Source organism: Tauraco erythrolophus, chromosome 8 (genome assembly GCF_009769465.1).
Source record: "Tauraco erythrolophus isolate bTauEry1 chromosome 8, bTauEry1.pri, whole genome shotgun sequence".
NCBI lineage: Eukaryota > Metazoa > Chordata > Aves > Musophagiformes > Musophagidae > Tauraco > Tauraco erythrolophus.
Window position 1 is genome coordinate 22,071,274 of NC_141472.1, and position 12,007 is coordinate 22,083,280.

The following is a 12,007-nucleotide window of genomic DNA, read 5'->3' on the forward strand; positions in this document are numbered from 1 at the left end:
TGCCTGTATGTTTGGAGGAGACAATACGGCAGCGCCGGCCTACTTTTGTTTCTCTTCTTCTTCTTTTTTATTTTTTTCTTCCTCAAACAAGTAACGATTGAAACCAAAGCTCATCGCAGCTGGAGTTGTCCGCCAGAAAGGAGGAATTTGCAGGGAGGAAAACCAACGTTGTAACTTCGCTCATCCAGGTCCCCCGACGCCGATTATCTCCAGCCATGTGTCCCCGCTCTCCAGAGGCCCGACGGCGAAACAGGACTGCGGGCTCCTCCCGCCAGGAGCCCACCACAGGTCAGCCCGGACCACTGCAGCTTGGGCAGGCCCCGGGGCCTCATCTTCGTGCGGAGAAAAGAGAGTGACACTGAGTCGCTGGGCGAACGGCTCCTGGCACGGTACCTGTGCCTCTGCTGCCAGTCTGACGGTCTCATAGGAGCTACCGAAACCGTAGCCCCCGGCCAGTAGCCCCTTTTGCATTAGTCAGGCACCCAAACAGGTCTCCAAGAGGGCTGCTAGCAGGCAGGTTTGTCTAGCCCATCCTTTCAGTGACCACTTCACGGTTTGACTTTTAATATTGATCTTCTAGCAATCAGTTCATTTCTACGGTGCTTTTAGGAATACGAGTGAAAAAAAAACAAACAACAAACTATTTAAGGGAATCTCTCCGTGCATAAGTTAAGAGTAGCCGTCCAGGATCGATGACGTTTTATTAGTTTAGTTTAGTTGTTACTGCTTTTAACGGTCCTTGCAGCGATCGCTGGCTCCTGCAACAGCTAGCGCCCTTCGCCTGCTCATGAGGCGGAGCACCTGACCGAAGCAAGTGCGGTCTAGACTGAATTGCGGAGCGGTCCTCTTTCCCCAGGTCCTGTGGCTTCGTTTTGCTAAATTTTTCCACTTGTCTTTCTTCCAGGCTCTCGGTGGCGATGCTCGGTGGGAAGAGTTACGCCAGAAAAGACGTCTGCAAGAAGAGCAGCCTCCCCCCGGAGCCGTGCTCCCCGCCGCACGGCTGGCGCTCTTCTCGGCGTGCGGACACACGTCCCTCGGAGGCTCCGGTGGGAAGAGAGGGGCCAGAGCTGCGGTAACCGAGAAAGGCTGGAGTTGCCTCCGGTTCGGGTCGTATTGGGCTCGGAGAGGCCGGGGCTTCGCCGAAGGGTCTGGCCTAACTAGAGATGCGCCGGGGAGCCGGCGGTGACAGCACGCCGAGGGCACAGAGCTCACCCCCTGCCCAAGCGACTTCGCGGCAGCTCTTCCCCGCGGGGGCTCCCTGGCCCCGTTATTACGTACCGAAGCCGGCGGGCATCAGCCGGTGCCCAGAGCGGCTCCGCACGGGGCCCGCCTGCGCCGCCCGGGGCCCGCGCGTGGGGCGGAGACTTAACAAAAAACACCCAAACTCTAAAGAGAGGAACTTGCTGCCGCCCGGCATCAGCTCTTTTGGCTGTAGATAATGCGCCGTTCGCCCAGGTCCCTCGGCCACGCCAGTATCACACGGAGCTGGAGGGTCCGGTACGCGGGGGAGCCCAGCGGGGCAGGGGCAGCACCTCGCTTTGGGGGCGCCGGACCCTCTTGTTCCCCGCGCTCCTCTCCCGGGAGAACGGGGGACGCTCCCCGGCGCCGATCCGCGTCCCGAGCTGCAGGGAAGCGCGGCAGCCTGCTCCCGAGGGCTCACTCCTTCCGCGCCCGAGGGGAAGCGCATGACTGTAGCAAACCTATCATCTGTATCCTACGAGAAAAGTAAGGTCGGTGTAGGAGAGATCCACTAAATAGCAGCGCATGAAATAGCGTCCGCGCTGCTTCTCCTGCAGCAGCGAAGTGCGCGGCCTTTCCCAGCAGTAGGTGCTCCACCGACAGGTATTTTCTTCGATGCCCTTTAAGAAACCGAGTTTTTAAAAGCCGAGTGAGGCCAGACTGGCGAGGGAGTCCCTCGGTCCTCAACGTGACCGCAAATCCGGCGGGATTTCACATCGGGCGTCGCACAAGGCAGGTGTGTGACCCCCGCCTCGGCCGCGCCGACCCGCGGGGACTCAGCTCCCGAGGCAGGGGCAGAGCTGCCGGGTCCCGGCCCCTGCCGTGGCCGCCGGTCGAAGCACATCGGTAGCCGCTGCGGGAGATCCTGGCTTCCTCTGCGGCCGGGGAGGGGGGGATTCAGCACCCCCTGCGTGAGTCGGCAGCGTAAATCCCACTCTCTCCGCAGACGAGCTGAGTTTCTAACTTACTCGTCTGCTTTTGAAATCCCACTCTTCTGCTTTGCTCGCTGGACTGGGAATCATCAGCCGGCCGGGGCCAAACAGCTGAAGACGCACCTGAGCAGTTTTACTACGTCGAGTATTTCCACCGATGCCAAGCAAACGTTAGCAGGATCTATCCCAGCAGCGAGAACAATAGCCGAGGTGGGAGTGAAGGTGTAGCATGCAGCTCCAGACACAGGGGAAAATCTGCCTGTTCTTTGCCCGCCGTGACAGTTCATTAAACTGCTTTAAAATATGTTGTCTGTTTTTAAGTGGGTATGTGCAGAGGCGAAGAGCGTGGGGATGTGGCAGCGGCAGGGCTCTTTTCAGGCGGTGTCTTTCAACTAGAAAGGAAAGGAGCTAATCCTTAAATCGGTCAGTTGTTTGAGAAGAAATGACATACATCTTGGATACCTAATTACTAAGAATGTCAAACACTTAACGTATAACACAGGCGGAAGAACCGACTCATTGTTCGAGACCTGCCTTTTCTCTAAGCTCAACCCTTATTTAAAGTTTGCATTCAAAATCAATCGATTTCTGTGTGATACGCACAGAAAGAACAATTCCGAAGCGCCTGGTTTACTATAGCTTTGTGACTGCACAATATTTAGGGTCCGGAATGATGTCTTGCGAAAGGTAAGGACGAGGGAATATGATCTGTAATAGTCAGACGTCAACTTGTTTAGCATGTTGAATTAGGACTCTTGGCAACATTATTTTTTCACTATATATTTGCCCAAGGCAACCTGCTCTCTATGTAAAGGTGTTAGATTCAAGTGGGAGGACTCATACGAGCGAAAACAGTGGTCGCGATCGAATCCGATCATTCCAATCACCGTCACTATTCAGGGTCTATTTTCCGCGTGAAACAGAAAAGAAAGAGCCAGAAAAGGAAAACCGAGCACCAAACCCGAGCCAAAAATACAGCAGCCCTGCTTGTTTTGAATTCCCTTCACAGAGCCTCCACGACGCTCTCGTTTGCCTTTCTCAAATTCGAAATGGTGGGATATTTCATTTTCAGTGTATCTGATCCCACCGAGGGAAGCTGCGCTGTCCCTCTGTAACCCCGGTAGTCTGGCAACACGGAACAAGCCTAACGGTGCGTTACTTTATCAGTTCTGCTTGCCGGGCTAAATTAAAATGATGATGAAAAAGCCCATCGCTCCAGCCACTGAAGGGACTGGTAGGGAAACGGTCCATTAAACCCAGATCAGGAGCTATTTATAGAACTAAGCGACTACTCGTTAATGTCGCCTGCGGGTACCAATGAAATCTCTAATAGACACAGGTTTAAACATCAGCATCCCGATTCTTTCCCAGTTCAAACTTCCAGGTGACAAAACGTTTAGCGAACGAGCTTCGACATGGGCAAGTAAGGCAAGAGGTTTAAACATATCTCTGCTTTGAAAAAAGGCCTGTTTCTCCTACGAAATAATCTACCACCACCCCAAAAAAGAGGTAGCTGGGGAAAATGGGAAATAATTTCTATTCATAAGGGGCACGGGCTAAGCTGAACGATTCTCCCCGTCAGAAAATGCAGATTTGACTGTTTGTCTCCGAAAGCGAAGGCGCTACTGAGAAATCTGGAGAAGGAAGACAGCTTGTTATCTGCAAATGAATCTCTTGCTATAACGTTGCGATCTGATTGTGCATTTGTTTCCCTTCCTGCATTTCATGTGCCCGCGCGCTGACTGGCTGCCAGCGCTATCTTACCAGCGCAGCAAGCTGACGAATTGCTCTTTAATAAGGCTCTCGTTAATCTTTTTCCCCCAGGAGATCCGTATTTTCTAGTCAGATAAGGCTGAAAAATTTCAGACAGCGAGAGGCGGCCAAACCCCCGCCTCGTTCCTCGCCGCCGGCCTCCCCGGCGGGCCCCTGCACACCCCCGTTTATCGCAGGAGGGGCAGCGGGGCCCGCAGCCGTCCGTCCGTCCGTCCGTCCGTCCCCCCGCGGCGGACAGTGCCTCGGCCAGCGCGAACCCGAGGGAAGGCGGCACGGCGGCCGGGGCCGGGGCGGCGGAGCGGAGCCGCCGTGCGGCCGGCAGGGGGCGCCCGAGGCCGCCGCCCGCGGACGGGGGCGACCGGCGGCGGGAGGGCCCCGGGCCCCAGCGGGGTGAGGGCGCGTCGCGAAGTGCGGGCGTGTGGGGTGTCGCACGGCGAGGCGCGGGCGGACTTACCACATATCTTCAGCCCGATCTTCCTGGTGCACCCGTGGGCCACGCCGCACCACGAGTCGTAAGCTGAAAGAGAGGGCAGAGACGTTCACCGGGGGCGGCGGGCTGGCCTGCCTGCCCGCCCGGCCACTGTGCCGCCCTCCCGGCTCCCGCACAGCGCCCCGCGGCCCCCTTGGGCTGCTTCCGAGCCCGGCGGCGCCGGAGCGTGCCAGGCGCGGGGCAGCCGAGGCTCGGGTGGCAGCGAGGTGACACGCCGGCCCGCCGAGAGAAGAGGGAAAGGCACCCGGGGCCCGAACATCTAATAATTTACTGGCGGGGCTCCAGGGAAGTGGCAGCTTAAAATAAAGTGGCGTGAAATGGGGTCACAAAAGAGTTCAGGAATTAATTGGGTGAAAAATAGTATTTGACTAGATGATCGGACTTGCATGAACAAGCCTCGGCTGGACCGAGGCACCGACGGCCGCGCTAGGGACGCTCCTGGCCCGGGCCCAGCTCCGGAGCACTCCCCTGCCCAGCGGCTCGGCCGGCCCGGCCCACTGTGTGGGGCTCCAAGGTCGGCAGCCCTTGGCCCGCCGGCTCTGCGCGCCCGAGGGAAACGCCGCCGAGAGGCTCCTGCGCGGGGGGCAGCGCCACCGCACCGACGGAGCGGACCGGCTCCGTCCCAGCCACGCCCCGGTCGGCCCCCGCCGAGCCCGGGGGAAGCGGGAAGCGAAGCCCGGGGCTGAGGTGGAGGGGGCGCGGGCTCGGCCCAGGGCACAGCCGAGCCTCTCCGGCCCCTCGCCCGCGGCCCCGGGGCAGCCTCAGGCCCGGCAGCTGCCGCGGCGGACCTCAGGGGCGACCGAGGAGGGGGCGCTGATGGGGCCACGGCGCCGAGGGGGCGCTGGGGCGTGAGGGGAGAGGGCGGCACAGGGGCTGGGACGGGGGCGGCTCACCTGGGCCGGGAGGGCAGCGGCCGAGTCCCCGGGAAGGGAAGAAGCAGGGCAACAGCCCCCGCGCTCCGAGGAGCACTCTTGGCGGGGGAGCTGCCCGTGCCGGCAGGCGGGGAGCCCCGGGCGGGCAGGGCGGGGTGCTGCTGTCAGAGGTTATCTCGTTTTTAGCCGCCTTGCCAGTTAGTTCGATTCCTGCGTGTGACACCTCAGCCGAAGGCAGCAGAGCCTATCACCCCCGCCTGGAACAAGACCCGGTGCTGCCGTTCGCCCCCTCCCCCGTTCATTCCAGCTGCAGAATAATGACAATAATGACTTCGATGCTCGTGCCTCGTAGCCCTTTCAGGGTAAAAGCTATTCCCCGCTTTGCTGCGCCTGACAACCTTTCATTTCTTGTCGTTGCCCGCTCTTTGTCTCTGATGCTTTACAGCATCGAGCCTCTTTTTTATTTATTTTCGGTAAGCGACGGTTTGAATTGCCTGGCAGGGTCATAAACCGATTCTCTATCCACCTGCAGCAGCCTCTGCTTCCCACTCACACCTCAATAACTCAAGGCGGATTCAGAGCAATTAGGAATACAAGGCTTTGAAAAGCTACAATTAGCATCCAAATTTCGCTTGATTACAGGCTTCTGCGTGGGCTGAAAGGAAGCTGCAGCATTAGCATTTATAAAATGTAAGGAGAGGGGGGAGGAAACCCGCTTTAAGCCACCGGTGTAACTTCGCCTTTTAGCTGACTAATTTTCTCCACACCCCTCAAAACATCCCGATTTTTGGCCACCTGGGGGTTCAGTTTATTGTCTAAATCGCTCAAATGTGGCTGTAAGATAAAGACAGCGCTGGCCGCTGAGGTGGGCTTTTCCTCCCAGCATCTTTTTCTCCACGGACCGACCTCTCCCGCTCCCACCAGGAAGATGGTTTCTTTGTGTAGAGCACTTTCCGCACCTTGCTTAACGGCGCGGAACAGGGCTTCGCGGATTTATCGTTTCGTTTCGAAATTCGTCTTTCCAAGCCTAGATGGTGAAAGCCTCAAAAATATTTTAAACGAGGAAAACATTAAAACCTACTTGTGGGTCGTAAATTAGTTGGGGTGGGGTCCGGAGCGTCGTTGGAGGACGAGGGAGCGGAGGAAGCCATCCCTTCGGAAAAGCCCCGGAGCCCGGCTTTCCTCCGATATTCCTCTGAGAGGTGGGCAGCAAGGAATTTGCTGGAAGGAAGAAAAGGCGGTTTTAGTACTCTGGTCTCCAGGAGAATCGCACCGGAGTCCCGCCCGGACGCCAGCGGGCGGCGGTCTGCAGCCCAGCGTGAGCCGCGCAGGTCCCGGGGCGGCGGCAGGACGGGCCGGGGCCGGGCGGGCAGGATCCGGCCGCTCCGGGGCCGCGGAGCCAGGCGGAAGCGGAGCGCCGGGAAAATGCCTCGACAGGCTGAAGAGCAAAATCGTCCCTTCGCTGGACGCCGAGGCGCTGCCCCCCGCGCCTGAACGACGGATTTAGCAGAGCATGAAGTCTATCGCAATTATGTCGGTGGCCGCTGTTATGTGGCTCGCGTCAAAGGGAAACCAACGTGCAAAGCGGGCTTCGAAATTACCAGCCCAAACGACCTACAGTCCCAAACGGAGCCTGTTTCTGTGCGTTGTCATCCGAGCCCCAAACACAGGCCTGGCTAAGCATTCCGGCACGACTGACAGATAAGCCCCTCCACCACAAAGGTGCATTTTGTTCAGGTCCAGTGACAGCCGCCACACACAGGTCTCTTTGCACACACCCGTTTCAGCGAATCGGGACCGGTACGTGCTCCAGCGCTGACCAGCGCTCTCCCGTGCCCGCGCTCGCTTTAGCGGCACAAATGGCAGGAGAAAGGATGTCTGTCTGGGAGAAGGAAGGTGCTGGACCAGCCCTCGCTCCTCGCCAGATGTTCAGCTCCTTCCCGGCGGACACGGCGCTCCGATAACCAACACAGGGTCGCTGATCGAGAACCACCGGGTCGGTGCTCGTCTCTTTGTCCCCACGGCTAACTGCGATTTATTCTGTTCCCCTTGTAAAGAAAATGAAGGTCGCGGTAAGGAACGAACGCTTCCTTTGTTAGCGGCTTTTTCAAGTCGGTAGCTACCGATTCATTGCCACTGCTGGGCGGATTTACGCCCGGCGTGTAAACGCAACAGATCAATGATTTCAATGCAAAATAGGTATTTCACTTTTTTTAAGAGGAAAAGAAAACAACCATAAAGCAGAGAAGATTCTCTAGACAATGCCTGGAAGTGAAGTAACAGGTTAACACAATGTCTAAGGCGCTGGCTGTCTGAAAATCCCCATTATCCCTCTATAGGTACGACAGCGACCAAAATCGATTTTAGGGGGAAAAAAAAGCTCCAGATGCTGAAAGAAGTCCCCGAAGGTTTGAAAAAAAAAAAAAATAGGATGCTGTTTGGAGGAGACTTACCGAGGGGGCGAGCGGACACTCTTACTGCCGGAGTCCAGGCAGGCAAGGCGACTCCAGCCTGGGAGCGACCCGCCGCTTATAAACTCCGCCAGAAACGACGTCGGAATACCAATCGCGCCGCGGAATTTAATGCGAGATGACCTTTTTTCCCAGAAGTGCTCGGATTTGCTTTTTTAAAAGCGTGAATCGCCGGTTGATCTGCTTCGACGCAGGCATGAGTCACAGGACTGCCGCCACCCCCTCCGCGCCGCTCCGCACGGGGGCTGGGGACCGCCGGGGCTGCCGGCTGGGGCGGGGAGGGGCGGCCCACCCGGCCCCGGCTGCCGCCGCCGCTCCGCTTCGCCCCGCGGCGGCAGGGCCGGCTCCCGCGGCAGGCGGGGCTGCCCAGCAGCGGCGGGGGCGGCACCCCAGGCAGGGTCTTCTGCCGTGCCAGTCCCCCCCGTTGAGCCCCTGTGCGGGCGGCGCCGGAGGCTTTCCCTAGGCAGCGCTGGCTTGACCCAGGGTCGCGGGCTGTGCTAACAGGCGGCGGAGCACCGCGCACACCGCGCACACCGCGCACCGGCAGAGGCGACGGGGCCGAACTCCCGCTCCGGCCGTCCCTGCGGCCCCGGCACTCCCCTGCTCACGGTGCGGACCACGAGTGAGCCAGGCGGGGTCTGTGTGAAGTGAAGCTTAGCAACATCCCCCTCGCCACCCCCAGCTTCCTTGTGCCGAGGGTTTGATGTGCCCCGCCGGCTCGCTCCCCAGTCCCGGCGGGCGGCTGGCAGCAGCGCCCTCCGCCCCGCTCTCCGCCAGAGGGTGACAGAGGCACAGGCACCGCCGCTCGCCTTGTCTTCCCGACCGCAGGAGAACACCTGGATTTCTGTGACTTGCCCTCGGATTACGATTTCATACCAGACATCCTTTTGCTAAAACGAGAAACGTTAAGACAACATTTTTTTTTTTTGTACCTCCGACGACCCCAAATCTATGTTTCTCCATCCCACAACCCAAACGTGCTTCGTCAACACTTTGCGGTGGTGACCGCGGCGCTACATTTCAGCATGTCGCGGTGGCTACGCAGATGCCTAAACCAAAGCCTTCTCACAAAGATGGCACGTAAGGGGCTGGGAGGAATCTGCAATGACACGAGAGGAGGGGAAACAGCTCGATGGAGCCAGAAAATCTCATCCCGTGCAGGGGGTGCTGGGCAGCGCAACGAGCAGCAGGGACGTGTCCTTCTTGAAGGACTCGAGGGAAGAGCAAAAACTTACAAGCCCTTTTTGGAAAGGAGACCGACCGACTGACAGCACTAAGTAGCCGAGACAACTCCTTTGCCGAGCACACCTACTGTCTAGGAACTGGACACGTAACGAAAAGAAACACCGACAGCACAAAAGCCACCTTTGAAACATAGCTTTAAAGGAATGAAAAGCCTTAGCTGACATGACCTCTTGCCATCTATTCCCGGCTGTCCTTTGAAAGGTGGTTTCAACCAATCGGACAAAACGTTTGCTCAGTGCAGAGTGTGAGAAATAATAATCTAACTGCAGCTAATTGTCTTTGTAAATGTAAACAAACATTCATAGGAAATCGTGACACGATTGCAGTGAAAGAGTCGACGAAAGATCACGCGAAGATCTCCTAAGCCATCAGGCACTGCAAGGCGCAGCCCGGCTGCGCCCGTGCCCGGCAGGCACACGGCGTGTGCGCTCATCCCTTCCCCTCCGGCCTTCCAGAAGTGCGCGTGTCTGGAGTAAATAGGCATGTTTTAACGTAAATATTTACATCCTCGGAGAAGCTGGGGCACGCCAGGGGAAGGAGCCAGACGGTGAAGACCAGCGGGCTCCCCGCGGCACGCTGGCAATAAGAGCCGTTCTGACACCCCGATGCCTCCGGCACCGCGGCGCCCTCCGACCCTCCGCGCCCGGGCACGGGCCCCGCCGCCCCGGTCAGCACCGCGGACAGCGCCCGCCCCGCCCCGCCGCGGTGCCCCGGCAAGGCCGGCGGCACGGCCCGGGGGCACGTGGTGAGCGCGGCAGCCCGGCACGGCCCCGGGCGGGGATGCGACCCCCGCCTCGCTCCCGGACCGGCCGGAAAAATGTCGGCGCCAAACCCACCGAGCGCGGCACGGCCTCCCGCCCCGCGCGCCCTGCAGGTGGTGCTGCGTCTCAAGCGCAGACCCTCCGCAACGACAGCCTGCGCAGCGCCCGGCGCCACCGGCCGCTCGGGGCCTGTGAGGGCCGGGTTCTCTTCGTCCCGGCCCCGCGGCGACGGGCGGAGCGGGAGGCAGCAGCCCCGGGGCTCGGCGGGTCCCCCCCCTCGCTGCCCTCGCACATCGACAGCGCGGCTGTGCACCACGCAAGGAAAGGACCGGTAACTCTCGTTTGCAACGGACCGCCCCTTAAAAATCTGACCTAAACGCAAGCCACTCCAGCTCTGGAGGTGTCATTCAGTACTCGTCACACCGAGTAAGACCTTTGAAACACCCCTGCCAGGCGTACGTGCCCAGATGGGGCCGCTCAGAGAGGCAGCGGTTCCAGCGTGAGAGTTCAAAGCCCTCCCCTCCAGCTGTGCTGCCTGAGCTCTCTGCTCAACCCCTTTCGCTCTTTTATCTCTCGCTGTGTCAGTCGCTTTACAGTGCACTCGAGCAACAGCCACAGAAAGCACAGGTTACGCAGAACCTCTTTGCAGGTTGGAGCCCCAAAGGACTGGGGTTTTGCTTTGAACCTAGATGTTTACCACACAGGAAAAACCACTGACCCACGGTATCAGCCAGGCAGCAGGATGCAGATGTACAGTTCCCTTAGTTGAAGCTTGTAACTGCACTGTAAGGAGTTCACAACGTAACTACAGGCCTATGGAAAAGCAAACACGGGAAAGGCACTGTGCCGTAATGTTTCTTGTTTCTTCATATTCTGAACTACAGTCGTGTCGTATATGCATTTATCTGCCGGCAGGGAAGTGAACTGGCCTTCTCTGGTAAATATTACAATGGTTGTTTCCCTCCAGGAGCCTTTTAATTTGCATTTTGTTTGGATTGTGAATATTTTAGCTGGTTGGGACCAGACATACCCTTTCCTTAAAAATGTATATAACAGTACGTACACTGAACAGCTGTGATATTCCTGAAATTGTCATTTTGTATTTTTATCTTTGCTGTCTGTAATTATTTTTTTTTAATCACATAGTTATAGTTATTTGTAATCCAGTACATTATTACAAAACATATTAATTGCATCAGGTATCTTTTTCTTTTCCCACTGTTTCTGGTACACAATTATGTCTTGTTTACCTGTATCTTAGACAGAATAGAATAATTTAAATGGCAATTTCCTTAACTCTTGACAAAGAAAAATGGGAAAACAGTTCAAAACTATTTTAGAACTTTCCTGGCTATCACTTGCAGTGTTAAAAAACACAGATACAAATTACTGTATATCTGTAACCAAAAAAAACCCACCACCACTCAATCGCTGTAATTATTTGGCCCTGTCCAGAAAATTCTACAAACTGAAACCCAGTGAAGACTATGGATTTATACTCCTATTCTACAGATAGCTTTTGCTGGTTTATGGCACTCGTTAAAAATGTATTCAAGGTAAGCAGTATGTTTGCTGTGGGGTTTATGATCAGTCAGTCACTGATGTACCCAACTGTTCCATATTTTAGCATGTCCATCACTCGAATTTCAAAGACAGCTCAAGATGAGCTGCCAGCTAGAACATTCGGCACTGCTGTGATGAAGGGCATTTAGAAAAGTCTAATCCAGAGCATGCTGTTTTACATACTTTGTGGCTTCTTGTTTCAGGATGTCCACTTCCTGATCCATGCTGGCATGCATTGCTGTCCATTTTGATCTGCTTCATCTGAAAAACATCCCAAAGAATAACCCACATCCTGAAACAATAGCAACAGCAAATCTCAACTCTCAACACCCCCAAGCAAACATGGAAGTGAGGAAAGAACCTCCTTACTTCCAAACCGCAGCAAAATCAAACCCAACAGAAAACCTTAGATGGATCAAACAAGATTACTTAAGCTGGAGAACTGTGATTGTAGCATGCAAAAATGATAACAAAAGTGATACTACAGTCAGTAAGTCTGCTTTCTGCCAGTTTTAGGAAATTGCACCTGTCTACCCTATGTTTGAAATAAAATTTATTTCCTGTCTCCCCCAAAAACCCTGTGGAACCAAGATAGCGAATGCCTGGATTTTCCCCTTGTGCTATGTTTCTATAATTGTTACATGTCTCTCAGAATTATATC

At 56.4% G+C, this 12,007-nt stretch overlaps 1 protein-coding gene across 4 annotated transcripts in view; it reads right to left on the reverse strand.

Annotated features, from left to right (window-relative positions):
- Positions 1-11,570, reverse strand: part of GAD1 (glutamate decarboxylase 1) — a 34,518-nt gene extending 22,948 nt beyond the window's left edge. For 3 of the 4 annotated variants that reach the window (XM_086615279.1, XM_086615278.1, XM_086615277.1), the window contains exons 1-2: positions 6,388-6,457; positions 4,399-4,461 (exon numbers count right to left, since the gene is read on the reverse strand). In XM_086615279.1, the coding sequence (XP_086471405.1) occupies positions 4,399-4,461; positions 6,388-6,457 (133 nt within the window). Of the gene's footprint in view, positions 1-4,398; positions 4,462-6,387; positions 6,528-11,529 lie in introns of those variants that run through there. The other variant, XM_086615276.1, reaches the window with a different exon arrangement.
- Between the last annotated feature and the right edge of the window lie 437 nt (positions 11,571-12,007).